The 15,458-nt window shown below is 36.5% G+C and overlaps 1 protein-coding gene across 4 annotated transcripts in view; it reads right to left on the bottom strand.

Moving 5' to 3' along the window:
- Nucleotides 1–778: 778 nt before the first annotated feature.
- The window catches only part of LOC150093183 (phospholipid-transporting ATPase IF-like), a 799,705-nt gene continuing 785,025 nt past the window's right edge, over nt 779–15,458 (bottom strand). For 3 of the 4 annotated variants that reach the window (XM_090413774.1, XM_090413776.1, XM_090413778.1), the window contains one exon: nt 779–4,628. In XM_090413774.1, coding sequence (XP_090269900.1) covers nt 4,512–4,628 — 117 coding nt within the window. In that variant the 3' untranslated portion in view covers nt 779–4,511. The remainder of the gene's footprint in view (nt 4,629–15,458) is intronic. The other variant, XM_090413775.1, reaches the window with a different exon arrangement.

Here is a 15,458-nt window from a genome sequence, read left to right as displayed (position 1 = left end):
GCTGGTAATCCGAACCTACCTATTCATCAGGATCTCCCAACTCTTAATGTCAATAGATTGAAATCTCGCCATCCATCACTATGAGCAGCAGAAGAACTAGTGCTAAATAATTTTAATCCTTTATCAAAATGGGAAGAAACATGGAAGGAAAATACGAAAGAACATTTGCATAACATCTTTAAAGGTGATCAAATCATCACAGGATCAGATCTACCTCGCAAAACATGGACAGTACTAAATAGAATTCGGACAAATCATGGCCTATGTGGAGATACTCTCTATAAATGGAACAGACAAACATCTCCAGAATGTGACTGTGGTGCTCCATGACAGTCTATGCAACATATTGTAACAGAATGCATCTTCCGTGCTTATCAAAATGACTGGAATGACTTTTTACAAGTGGCTCCTGAAGCTGTGACCTGGATTACGAACTTAGATTTGAATTTATAATGATATATATGTTTCTTTTCCTTATTATAACATATTAAGACTTTTACTTTTAACTCTTATTTTAATTTTCCAACTTCTTGGATTAGATCTGTGTTTTCCTTCAAAGTTTTAATTTAAAATATTTTAAATTCTTCAATTCTGTTAATATATAATGACATCGTGTTTCTCTTTTTTAACATCATGTTTTTGCCATGAGCTATGTATGTATGGTGCTAGATAAGTTCTGAGGAGATGGCTATCAGTGTGTCTGGTAAGATTTTGTAGTATATTGGGTATGCAGAAAAAAAATAATGAAATAAATTTTACAAAAAATTAATTTCTTAAACAGCTTTTAAAAATCATTTATTATTATTTTTTTTTCAGTTCAACATCAACAGTAAATAATACTTTCAACAAACTGGTTTCAACAAGTGATTTGAACAATATGGACATTTATTATGAACTGTGATATATTTTGATCCTTAACTCAGCAAACACATCATAGTAAATTCAACCATTGTAACAAACTAACAAAATCCCATTTACTGATGCTATTATTACAGGAAATTTACTTTTGCAAACCTTTCACCATGATGAACTATTCCTTTGGTCCCTAAGAGTTTGTCATAGTGAGATTACTGCAATAATACTGTAACTGGTTTCTGAAAATTATTAACATAAACATTTATATTGGTTTGTTTCTTTAGCCTAAGTAAAGAGACAGATTAGTATTGGATGGAAGCCTATTGCATTGTTGACCATGCTTTTAAGATCTAAACTCATCCAAGTTATATTGATCATGCATCACATATCAAAGTATCTCCTAACATGAAACCTCCCAATTGATACTGAAAGAAGCAGAAAATTTATATGCTATTATTTTCTTAGAAATAACTTTAAAATGGCAAATAAAGAATTAATTTATATTGGAAAATAAAAACTTCTGTGGAGCAAGCAAAATCATCAACATTAAGTACTTGAGATACTTGAAAACCAGTGTCTAGCATGGCTCTGGTTAATAATGCAGAGAGTTGAATTTAAAGATATCATTGGGAAAATGCAAACTGCTGTTGCAAGAAATGCAATTATAAGTAGTCAAAAGAAATCACTGCATCAGAATGACATTATAATCAACACTGACAAATAACATTAATTTTTTTTTTACATTTAATATGGTGATTTGCCACTTTTTTTTTTTGTAACAAGTGCAAATTTTATGGGAATCTCATCCCAAATGAGATTAATAAGTATGATATTCTCTTTTCTTTGTGTGTGTGTGTTTATATAACAAGTCAGAGTGAACTTATAATAATTTAAATATATCTTGAAAATTATTTGCATTTTATTACTTATTTACTTCAAAAAAAAAAAAAGTAAATAAGAAAAGTCGATTGGAATATGAAGTCATCTCATTATATATCTATGGCTTAATGGCAGGAAAAAAAAAGTAGTGTAATCCAAAGGATTCTGAAAAACAAAAAGCAAAACAGATATGGAATGTTATCATACAAATACTTTTATAAATATTCACTATGTCCATACAAATAATATTCATTTTATTAAATCTACTAGTTTTGCACTTTATTATTTATTTATTTTTTTGTCTGCTTCTTCAGATTAAGTTCACAAAAATTTATCAAGTACATCATTCAAGGAGTAAAGATAATTAAAAATAATTTCCAGCTTAACAACAATCGGACTTCATATTAATAATGTAAGATGTGAGTGTCACTGTTGATCTGCCTGATGTGTTGGCTTTTGTATCCTAAAATTAAGTCAGACTGCTTCAAAGTATACAGATATACAGATAGCAAAGTGGGGTAATGATTTATTTCTGATAAATCAGGTTATCAGTTTCATAGAATGGGAGAGGTGGGTAGAACAAGAGGCCATCGCTAGAAATTTTATAAGGAGGGTGTGAGCAGAGTAGTGAGGAGCAAGTTCTTTGCATGGAGGGGGGGGGGTTGATGAGTGGAATGCATTGCCTGAGTGTGTTGTGAATATAGAATCAATGTGAGACACATTGAATCTACACTCACAAGCAGTTTAGGGCACAGTTGGATGAGAAATGTGTGCAATAGTGTGTACCTCCCACGATGTGACTCCATGGAGATCAGAAGTTAATAATAATAAAATTCAGATGTTAAAGAAAATCATTCTGTTTATCATCTTAATTCTGCATGTAAAAATTAAGTCAACATGAAACAGGTGGAGTAAAGGCTTGCTTTCATGCTGTTGGGTACATATCAGATGAATATGACAGCTTATATAGAGTGCCAGAGGAGCGCTTGCCTTGTGGATCGATAGAGTGTGTGTCAATGGCAGTGAAGAGGCATAAAAGTGGAGGAGATTATTATTATTATTATTATTATTATTATTATTATTAGACACCTCCAGGGAGTCCAAAGACTCATCGAGGGAGAGTGTGCCAACAGCATCGAACGATTGGTCTCCTTCCTAGTACTAACCGCACTCAAACTAACTTAATTGAGCCATTAGTAGCAGAGGCTCTACCAATCGACCAACCTTTATGACTAATGATTGGGATGAATGACTTCAGAGAGAGTGTGTGTGAATTGCATAGCATGAGATTTGAGGGTGATATTAGAAGAGAGCAGCAGAAATGTGAGGAAAGATAGTGAACATGTAGTAGTGGAGGGAACACAAGGATCGAGAATTCTGGATTTGGTCATAGCATCAGAGGATCTGACTGTGACTGAGATGTAGGTATCAAACTATAGACCTGTTTGTATTTCTTCTGTAGCTGTTATGATTTTGGAAAAATTAGTAACAACTCATATACGGAATTGGGCAGATGAGGGTAATATTATTTATGCAGGCCAGCATGGATTTGTTAAAGGGTGCTTACTCCATCTTTAAGGTCAAATTTCCTTAGGAATATTGAAATTTACTAACTAGAGAACAGTTCAGTTAGTGAAAGCTATAGTTTGAATATATCACACATGCACATGATAAATGAAATTGCAATCTGGTGTGAAATTTTTAAGCTTACCTTATTTTTTTTATTTATTACCAGAAATATTAGACTAGTCTGCACATTATTGCATGTGCATTCTGAAATACATCAAACTAAGTCAATTTGCCATAACGAAGTTAGTTCAATGAAACAAGACCATGCCTTACAACAAACTTTTTATTCATTAACAAACTCGATTTTCTTGGCTACAACATAATTTATATGTCATATTAATTAGTGGAAAATGGATATTTTTGGATTATCTAAAATTCTGAATTAGATGCAGATATCCTCATTATTGTTAGCACAGATAATCGAGTCTATTGTATGATGTATACAATCAACTGCATCATACTTCCATACTTCCATATCTGAACGCGTTTGCATTTAAATGCAATTCATTTACTTGCAAGAGCATTTGATAATACATTAAAATGAGCTCATGCATAACAAATCCATTATCAAAAATAGATTAATTAAGGATTTAAAATGCAATAAGTATTTAGAATTCTTTCAAAATGGGGAAAGGGTGATATAAAATTTTAATCACTGATCTATTCTAAAGGATTACAAGTTCAAAATAGATATCATGATAACATTCAGACATTTTGTTGGGCAATAGGATCCAGTTACTAAGTAGCTATTTTCTAAGTACAGTCACTATTTGTATTTACTTTTTTTAAGTACAATGAAGGTTTGTATTTTACAATGAGAATATCTGATCTGTAATTAATTTAAATTTTTTCCTCGTATTTTCTCCAACTAAAACCAAAATAACTGCACATCATCAAAAAAGATAATAAATAATTATTATGCGTTATACTAAACATAAATACATTCTATATATACATCAGTGTGTGTGTTCCTGCAGCATAAAATTCTCACTGTTCCCTTTATCACTATTCTTAATACTTGAACCATTGGGAAAATAAAAAAGGCTCAATCATATAACAAAAATTATCCCTGAGAAAACGTACATTTATATCATACTGTCTTAATTTAAAAACATTATAAAGATATTTTACACAGATATTATGTAACATTAAGCAAATACAAAACAAATGAAATTAACACAACTCAAATTTCAAACAAACTTTTGTCATTAACCAGTTAACCTATTAGTAGATTCTTCCCTATGTCTTGTTCGATATGTAAATGAATCAGATGAATCCGTCAACAAAGGCGTACTTTCTTTAGTCAGTGGCTCTGTTTGTGTTAACTGGAAAAAAAAAAAACATTTAATGGTAAAATTCAAAACCAGATTATATATATATATATATATATATATATATACTGGCAAAATTACAGAGTAAGCAATGATAGGGAGGATTAATTTAAGTTTTATGGATACCAGAGCTGTGAATGAGAAAGTAGAAAGTAACAGATGCGCACAGATGAGTGAAAGAGGTGAAGCAACTATAGAGAGTTACAGATTTAGAATAGTTAAAGACAGATTTGGAAATGATGCAAGATGTAATTCGCAGAATAGATGATCGGTTGGGAGATGGATATTATTATTATTATTATTACATGACACATGCAGGAGTCCAAAAACATCGAGGGAGGACACCTAGTCTACAGCTCTGTCTCCACCACTCAATTCACCAACTATAACGAAGCAACTACAACCATCATCTACACCAGACATGGGCAACCTTTCCTAGTTCGGGGACCAAATTATCATTCTGGCTGCAAGTCAAGGGCCAGACCAAATTATTAAATAAAATAAATTAATATTAAATGAATTAAAACAAGTTGCTACTTCATATTTCATTTATTTATTATTATTATTACCCCAAGACCTCATGGGGTCAAAGACTCGTAATGCTTTGGTATAAAGCTCTACATAAATTTTATAATACAATGAACGTACTTCAACTTGTACTTCACCTTTTACTTCAACGAGACTAACAATATTGACGTAAGGATAATCACATAGAATTTTCAAGGTTTTCATCCATTATTCTTGTACAAATTTTTGATTTATTATATTTCATCCTTGAAAAAAACTGTTCACATATATATGTGCTGCTGAAAACACAAATGATTTTTCTTGAAACGTGCATAAATTTGTATATTTTTCTTCCACCAAATATAATTTATAAAAATCCACCAAAGCAATGTTGTTAATTGTGATTTTAGTACTAAATCCACCTGAAGCTTAATAAGTTCCATCTGTAAGTTTTCTGGTATATTATTTACTTCAGCATCCATCGGATGAGCAAATATAGCGAATGTTGAGTCTTTGTTTTTGAAGTCGTCAAACCTTGTATCAAATTGCTCTATTAATGCCTTCAGTTCATCTCCATAACAATTATAAGGGATTTTTTTATGAGTTGCTAGAGTAGGAAAATGATAACAATTTTTAGCTCTTATCTGACTTTCCAACAATCTTAGTTTATTACAAAAAGCTTTGATATGTTCGTGCAGTTCATGAACCAATTGTCCTTGTTTTTGCAAAATCACACCCACCCACTTATCATCTTTTACTTGGTTAATCGTGTTTCCTTTTATATCCATAAAATCTGCAATGTCTTGTCTGAGATCATAAAATCGCTTTAACATTTTACCTTTACTCAACCACTTCACTTCACAATAATAAGACACATCTTCATAATCCGAAATACTCCGGATAATTAAATTGGTGGTGATTAATGCACGTGACTTAATAAAGTTAATACTGGCTACTACAACTTCCATAACATTTGTGAATTTAATCGATTTTGCACACAAATTTTGTTGGTGGATAATGCAGTGAAAATTTGTTAAATTTTTCGGATGGATCTGTAGTTCTATTGCTCTTTCATGAACTATTCCAATAAATCCCTTCTGGCACCAACCATTGCAGGGGCTTCATTAGTGCACATGCCAGATAGTGAACTCTATTTAAGCCCAAATCTCTCGAAGACTGTGTTGACTGTTTCAAATATATCTTCACCGGTAGTTGTTCCTTTTAACGGCCGAAGCACCAATAATTCTTCTGTGATGTTGAAATCCTCATCAACTTCTCGAATAAATATTGCTAGTTGTGCTGTATCGGAGGCATCAGTCGCTGTCATCCAAAGCAATTGAAAATGCTTTCAATCTAGCAATCTTCTCTTTTAAACTTTTTTTTGATATCATCAGCCATAATTTCTATCCGTCGGACAACAGTATGTCTCGACAAACGAATATTCTCGAAGACTTTTTTCTTTTCAGGACATATTATACTTGCAACATCCAGCAGACATTCTTTAATAAATTCTCCTTCACCAAATGACTTAGAATGCTTAGCGATTTTTTTGCTTACCACAAAGCTGGCTTTGACAATGCTGTGGTGCTGCGTTCTTTGCTTGTTGAACAATTGCTGCTGGGTATCCAAGTTCTTCTTCAATTTCTGTATTTCATCTTTTTGTAGTTGTCCATCAATTTTTGGGTGATCCACATGTCTCGAAGTAAAGTGTTTCTTCAAGTTGTATTCTTTGTTGACGGATACGGATTCGTTGCACAGCAAACATACAGGCAAACCTTTATTCAGAATAAAATAATAATCCTCAGTCCAGTTGTCTTGAAATTGACGATTCTCTGCATCTACTTTTGTAACAATGTCCTAAATTTATAAAAATTTGTAACAATGTCCCCTGACAATGTCCTAAATTTATAAGCGATATTCAGAACTGTCAAACAAAACTGTCTTCTATGCCGCAGGCACTGAACAGAACACAACATCACCGCAGGCACCGAACAGAACATAACATCAATGCAGGCACTGAACAAAGCACAACACCAACGCAAGTACCAAACTGACACATTGTAACACGTTCACACATGCTGCTAGTCAAAGTGAGAAAGAGACCTTGGTTGGAGAAAACATAGTGCATTTTGTGCAAGTCATATGATGTCAGCTTAATGTGAATTAGTAGAACACACCATGTTTCCTCCCACCATGAATCAGACAAACTTTGCTGAAATAGATTAGGGCCAGATCAAAAGAAGTAGACGGCCAACAGGTTGCCCATATGTGATCTATACCAATGCCATCTACCACTAGTATTTTCGCAGACAATCACAAACATCCCTGCCTATAGCAGGATTCAAACTTTCAAACCTGCAACCTTTTGGCTGCAGAGCAGATAAGATAACCACTCGGCCAACCAGGCCAGCAGATATGAAGATAGAGAGGAGCGTATGGAATACAAGAAAATATATAAGATAAAAGTGGGAAGAGTTGAAGAGTAATGTTATCAAGTACTCGCAGGGTTTTGCATGATGAAATGATACAGAAAGCATATATGGAGATTCAAGATTTGCAGAATCAAAGCATAATGAAAGGGTATTTACCAAGATGAACAGTGGAGAGTTTCACATTGACTGTGTGGAGAGGATATCATGAATTCAGTAGCAAGAGATCTGCAGTTGAGGAATGAGAGGAGGAGAATAGTGCGAGTTACCCAGACATGAAAGTGGATGAGGAGATGAGCACACATTAGTAAAAGAGTTGATGGCTAGAATATTAGCACTTATAAGCCTTAATGGAAGCCAAATACTCATTAGATAAGGTTGAACACTTACAGACCACAATAACTGTCACACCTTGCATTGAATACATTGAATATATTCACAGTAAGGGCCGCTCTGGCAATGCATTCCACTCACTAACCACCTGCCAAGCAAAAAATCTCTTTTCACTTGCATACTCACATAACCTTTGTACAGTTTCCAGGTATAACCTCTCATTCTTGCATCACCCATTATCCTATGCAATAGAAGGTGAGAGGGGAAGAACCAGAGGTCATTACTGAAAGTTATGTAAAAGTGTGGCGAAGAAAAGTGTGAGGAGTAGATTTTTTACATGGAGAATTGTCAGTGAATGGAATGCATCCAGAATGTGTTGTTAATGCAAGGAGTGATAAGGACTTTAAGATACTATATGATAAATATGTTGTCAGTTGAATGTACCTCCCATGATGAGTCTGTCGACTCCATGGAGGGTATAATAATAATAATAACAACAATAATAATAATAACAACCTGTATCTAATTCATAGACTCTTCTCACCAACTTATATGTCTCAATCATATCACATTTACTGTATAACTTATTGTTAATGATATTATTATTATCCTAAAACTCCATGGAGTCAAAGACTCATCTAGGAGGTCCCTTTGTCTTAAACACATTCAAATGCTTTGTAGACACCACACTCTCAGGCAAGGCATTCCAATCATTCACAACTCTGTATGCAAAAAATCTGCTTTTTACTCCCTTGTTCACACCCTCCTTATACAGCTTCCAGGATGATCTCATGTTCTCCCCCGATTTTCCCACCATTTTATGAAAAACTTTTTCAATATTGATCCAATAACAACCCCTTACCAATTTGTTTGTCTCTATCATATCACCCCTCTTCTGCCTATCCACTAGACTCTGTAAATTGCATCTTCTCAACCTTTCCTCATATTCAATATTCCAGAGATCAGAAACTACCTTAGTCAATTGCCTCTGGGCCCTTTACAATATCTCTTCATCCTTTTGAAAACCAGATGACCATATGCACAGTCCATATATGGCCTAATCAAGGCCATATACAATGGAACCAGAATCTTCTTACTTCTACGTCAGTGTATTCTGCATCACTGCTAAAATTCATTGTGTTTTCCTCACAATTTTGGCAATGTGTCCTTATCCACCATCACATCAAGATCTCTTATTTCCTCCATCTCCAACAATATATCCCTGAAAAGTGTAAATTCAACATCCCATCTTTGTTTCCCAAATTTTAAAACCTTACATTTTGCAACATTGAGCTGGAATCCCCAGATAATGATATTTCATGGATTGACTGGGGATCTTGCACGTCTATTCATCTTTCAAGTCAAAACCACATGATCATTCTCTTAAACTGGGGGAGAGATCCCCAATTCATCTCCTTTATTCCAGATACTCCTGGAATTAGCATAAAGCATAAAAATGTCACTGCTTCTACACCTATCATTATCATCTCCAGATATCAGGTAACACTGGGCTCAGTGTTACCTGATGTCGTCCTCCCCCCCCCCCCCCTTCCTCCAAGCATCCATTCCCACAAGAGGACATCCCTGCTACCATCCACCCTGGGTATTCTAGTTTCCCTGCATTGACACACCAACTCGTTCAGAAAACACCAATCTCTCCAGATGTCTGCATCCTTCCTCATTCAAATGCAAGTGGCATCTCACATACAGTTCCTTTCTGTCCTCAAATGCCCTCCAAGCATTCACATATTTCAATCCTCTCTTCTGACACATTCTGGCTATTATGCAATTCATTATTACTGCTCTTCTGCTTCAAGTTTCCCTGCATTGACACGCCGACTCATTCAGAAAACAACAATTTCTCCAAATGTCTGCATCCTTCCTCATTCAGATGCAAGTGGCCTCTGACATACAGTTCCTTTCTGTCCTCAAATGTACTCCAAGCATCCACATATTCCAATCCTTCTTCTGACTATTATGCTATTCATTATTAATGTTCTTCTGCTCAGCTCGTCACTATCATGCCTGGGTAACACACATACACAATCTTTCCTCTCTGTGTTTTCTTTTATACAACATCAAGCAAGAATCCCAGATCTCTTGCTACCCAATTTACATTGCCTCTCAAGTCATTCGTGCCCAGCATCACAATCATCTCATTCACCCCACTTAATTGCCATTGACACACTCTCTATCATTCCTCCAGGCAAACACTCCTCTGGCATCCTATCTTGCACACCATGGATCATCGAGTCTCCATACATCACAGCTCTTACCACTCTGTTCCTTGATTGCTTGCCTGCATCCCTCACTCTCTCTCTCTCTCTCTCTCTCTCTCTCTCTCTCCTCTATCACTCTGTGTTCCCCTACTTACCTGCCCTGGCATCACTCTATCCCTGGTTCCAGCACTTCCTCATCCTCCCCCATCTCACTGTTTCCATTCTCTCCTCTTCTATCATTCCCATAATGCTCTCTCATTTCCTCTCTTCTACTGTTTCTATTCTCTCCTCTTCTATCATTCCCACACCTCTCTCTTATCCCCTTTCTTCTACTGTTCCTATTCTCTCCTGCTCTTTCAATCCTTCTCTGATTCATCTTGCATTCATCTCTTCCATTTGCCTAATCTCATCTTTCATACTTCTCATCTCATTCCCAAGACATTCCACCTCCTCTTTCAGCTCATCTATCTCTCTGCAAGTTAGCCACTTATTTGTCATTCATTCTCCCAATCAAGACATCTCCAAAACCTTCACAATCATTCAAGCCTTTCACACTCCCCACTCTTAGTTTTTAGTTCATATTTGACTCGTTATTCTCACCTTCTATCACATTCCTCATCTCTCGAAATTCTCCCACCACTGATGCAACGAGGTCAGTTATCATAATATCTAAGTCACAAATTCCTCCCACTGCCTACAATTTGCACACATATGCACTTCCGCTTCTCTCACCTGCCACATATCCAGGATATGTGGATATGATAGATGCCACATATGAGAAAAGGGTATATGTGGAACTACAAGGGGGGGGGGTGATCATGAAGAGTTCAGGAGACAGCTTGCAGGTGTAGCGTGGAATGAGGAGTTAGCTGGAAAAGAGATCAATGCAGCTTGGGGATTTTCAAAAACTGTTTAGTAGATGCAATGTCTAAATGTATTATTCCAAGGGTGAAAAGGTTAAATAAGGTGGGTGTGAGATAGATGAATAAAGAGATTAAGCATGTGATACAGAGAAAAAGGGCATTGTTGAGGCAGCATAAGAGAAGTGGAAATAACCAATTCCATGAGGTCTACAAAGACCAAGCAAAGAGGGGAACTTGGTTGGTGAGGGTAGCTAAAGAGAGGTATGAACAGCAGTTGGCTGATGAAGCCAAAAAGGATCCTAAGGAATTCTTTTGATATGTAGCCAGCAAAAGAAAGAATAATTATGTAAGGATGACATTGATTGGAGAAAATGGTATAAAGACAGCTGTTGCAGAATGTGTGGTGGAGATACTTAATGAGCAATTCATAAATGTGGTGATCGAACTCAAGCATCAAACTATAGGCCTATCTGGGTGTGAGGTGTTGTGGTTGAGTTGTTGGAGAAGCTTGTGAGAACTAGGATCCAGAGTTGGATTGATAACAATGGTAATATTTTTGATGGACAGCATGGATTTGCTCAAGGGAGGTCATGTTTTAGTAATCTACTTACTTATTACAATAAAGTGACTGCTTCCTTGGACGGAGGAGAAGGATTCACAGTAATATACTTAGATTTCGCAAAGGCTTTTGATAGAGTACCTCATGATAAATTGATAGTCAAAATGAGGTTGGATATTAGATTAGTGCATTGGATTGAAGACTGGCTATCTGATAGGTATCAACAAGTTGTTTATTGGGGAGTGATATCCAGGAAAAGGAAAGTCACTAGTGGAGTGCCTCTGGGGTCTGTTTTGGGGCCATTACTGTTTAACTTGTATATTAACGATATAGGTGAAGATTTGGATGGAGATATTGAGTTGTTTGCAGATGATGCACAGTTGTGACGAACCATGAAGTGTAGTGAAGACATTGTGGCCTTACAGGAAGACTTGAATAGACTGAGTGATTGGGCATGGAAATGGGGATGTGAATTCAATGTTGCAAAATGTAAGGTTTTAAAATTTGGAAAACAAAGATGGGATGCAGAATTTATGCTTGTGAGAATATATTGTTGGAGGTAGAGGAAATAAGAGATCTGGGGGTAATAGTGGATAAGGATCTAAAATTTAGGGGGTACATCACCAAAATTGTGAAGACAACACAAAGGCTTCTGGGAATGATGCAGGACACTGACGTGTAGAAGTAGGGAGATTCTTGTTCCGTTGTATAAGGCTTTGATTAGGCCACACATGGACTATTGTGCCCAGATTTGTTTGGGTATCTGGTTTTCAGAAGGATGAAGAGATGTTGGAAAGGGTTCAAAGGCGATTGACTAAGGTAGTTTCTGACCTCTGGAATGTCGAGTATGAGGAAAGATTGGAAGATGAAATTTGCAGAGTCTGGTGGACAGGAGGAAGAGGGGGAGATATGATAGAGACCTACAAGTTGGTAAGGGGTTGTTATAGGATCAATGCTGGAGAAGTTTTACAGAGAATAGTGGGAGATCAGGGGAGAACCAGAGGTCATCCCTGGAAACTGTATAAAGAGGGTATGAGTAGGGGAGTGAGAGGCAGGTTTTTTTTGTGCAGAGTTGTGAATGATTGGAATGCCTTGCCTGAGAATTGGTGTCTGCAAAGAGTTTGAATGTGTTTAAAACATGGTATGATGAGCTGTGTGTGTGATAAAAGGACCTCCCAGATGAGTCTTTGACTCCATGAGGTCTTGGGGTGGTAATAATAATAATATCCAACTGCTGGGATGCATACATACCACAAGCTCCGCATGCCTCAAAATCCTGTATTATGTTATGCAAAATAGAGTCCTTAAATGGGGGAGGACTTGGCGACATGCCATTTGCAATTGGAGCTGCAGCAGCCACCACCATCATTCAAACTGTGCCAAGGAATACTACAAATAAATATATGATAGATTTTGTATTTCCTAGGAAGGACCTCCCACAATGAGTCTCTTGACTCCATCGAGGCCTGAATAATAATAATAATAATAATCTTCAAATGTTTGCTGATGATGTAAAGGTAGGTAGATTTATCAGGAGTATTGATGATATTAATTCTCTATAGGAAGATTTGAATAGACTTTTAGCTTGAATAGATGAGTGGTGATCATAGTTTTAATATTAATAAATGCAAGGTGCTACACTTTGGGATACAGATATATCAGACTATGTACTGTCTTGGTGGAGCTGTACTTCAGGAAGTTGATGAGATTCAGGATCTTGGGATGATGGTAAACAGTGGACTAAAGTTCCAAGGGCACATTGCAGGTATTGCAAAAACTGTGCATTGTGCTGCTGTTATTATAAAAACTACATTTCAATGTAGAGATAAGGAGGTGGTGCTTCTGTAAAAGATCCTTATCCACCATTGGTCTGACGACACACACACACACATGGATTATTATGCTCAAATTTGGTCGTCTAGTTTTCATTGTGATGTGTAAATACTAGAGATGGTACAAGGATGAATGACCAAAGTGATATCAGGACTTCAGACCAAGTGTCCGAACCTGCATTTCCTCTTGTACTGAGCAGAATTACTATTGCAATGGCTAATCATCAGTAAGGTAAAGTTTCTGGTACTGGCTGGTGGACATTTAGCTGTCATTTTACTTTAAGAACCTAAAGACATTCAGTTCTTAATGTTTAGTGGTACATGAGCCTAAAGACATTCAATTAGTGCATTTGACACAGCGTGACTATTAGCCATACTCACCACTGTATTATTATAGCTACAGACCTGTATTATTAAGATTCTTAGCAGAATGTTTGTGCTGTCACAAGTGGCAGGTTGGGGCCAGCCATGGATTTGGCCAGTGAAACTTGCATATAATAAATTCAGTTTAATCCTTTATTCAAGTGTAAGCAAACAAAGTTTGCGGCACTTAGGACTGAGGCAACTCATGGTAAAGGTGGACCAAGCTCTCATCTCTCCTTGTCCCAGTATCTCCCATAATGCAAAGCACATTTCCTTGCGGACATGTATAATGCCATGTATTAAGGGAAGAGCCACTACCCAGACCAGGTCAAACTTGCACTTTTCTGTTTTATTTTTTTGTTTGCTAAGCACATGATTGATGGACATTAGGTCCTGACCTAACTTAAATATATCTTAAATCTATCTTATTTGTAATTGCTATATTCCCACCTACTCCTATTTGAGAATGCCACTTCATAATAGATATAATTCTTACATTTATTCATTTGTAGCAGGTTCATACTGCTGAACCACCAAATCAATCCAACAAGATCATCATTGCTAGAGAGTCAGACAAGAAGGTTACCAACAATTGCTGCACAGGGATTAGAATTGAATGGAGTACACCACCTCCTCGAAATACTAGCATGTTCATCTAACAATGGTTACTAGATAGCCAATTTCCTATGAAAATTCGATGCATAGGTGTCATGTGGTTTGGCTAGTTCTCATGTTTCTAGGAATAGAACTTGGCATTCTCTTTATGGGATCCTTAAAGAGGCATGACGGACTTAGCTTTCCACATAGGAGTTTTTCTCAAGTGCTATTTCACATTCCTCATCTATCATCAGGCTCCCTCAGATGACTTATTCTCTTATAAAGAGAACAATATAAATTGGTGAGTTTACTTGACCAGGAGAACCAGGGCTCTAAACAACATGTCTAGCAAATGTCCACCTCAATGAGTCATGTTTACTCCCACCATATACCCATGATCGTGACTGATATTATTTCACTTAAACATTCAAATCACTGGACAGAAAGCACACTGCCAGCAACAACTCTCAAGAAACCATCAAACTGGAGATTAATTAGAGAGGTGGATTCTCCCTGGTCCGTGCTAGTTCTGGGTCTGCTGTTACACCATACCATTCAGGTGTGACATGCAGGCATCAAATCGTACATAGATGGACTAGGTACTGGTCTGGATGTTGTTCTTAGAAAAGCAGCCACCTTACTGGGACTGTCCGATATGCATCAGCAGATTAGGACAATGAGTGTGGGCTGAGAGCAATTATGGGAGACTTCAACTACAGTGATATAGACTGGAAGGAGGAAAGGGCACATGGCAAAATGGAAAGGGAATTTATACAGTTACTAAGGGATAATTATCTGAAATAGCATGTGACGGAAGGGAGCAGGCAGGGGACAATTGTTGTTCAATTTGTATGTTAATGATATTGGGATGGATTTAACTAGTGATATGTAGCTGTTTACAGACAATGCAAAATTGGGGAGCTGCATTGCTCTCAAGCAGATGTTATGACCTTGAAGGAGAACTTGAATAGATTGTATGAATGGTAGGTAAGTGGAACTATCACTTCAATGTTGCAAAGTGTAAGGTTTTCAAATTTGGTAAGCAATGATGGGATTCAAAGTATACACTTGGTGGGAAAACTTTAAAGGAGATAGAGAAAATGAGAGATCTGGGAGTGGTGG

The sequence above is a fragment of the Typopeltis vanoorti genome, chromosome 24, assembly GCF_054136105.1.
Source record: "Typopeltis vanoorti isolate ZY-2024b chromosome 24, IOZ_Tvanoo_1.0, whole genome shotgun sequence".
Lineage (NCBI taxonomy): Eukaryota > Metazoa > Arthropoda > Arachnida > Uropygi > Thelyphonidae > Typopeltis > Typopeltis vanoorti.
This window is presented reverse-complemented; position numbering and strand designations above follow the sequence as displayed.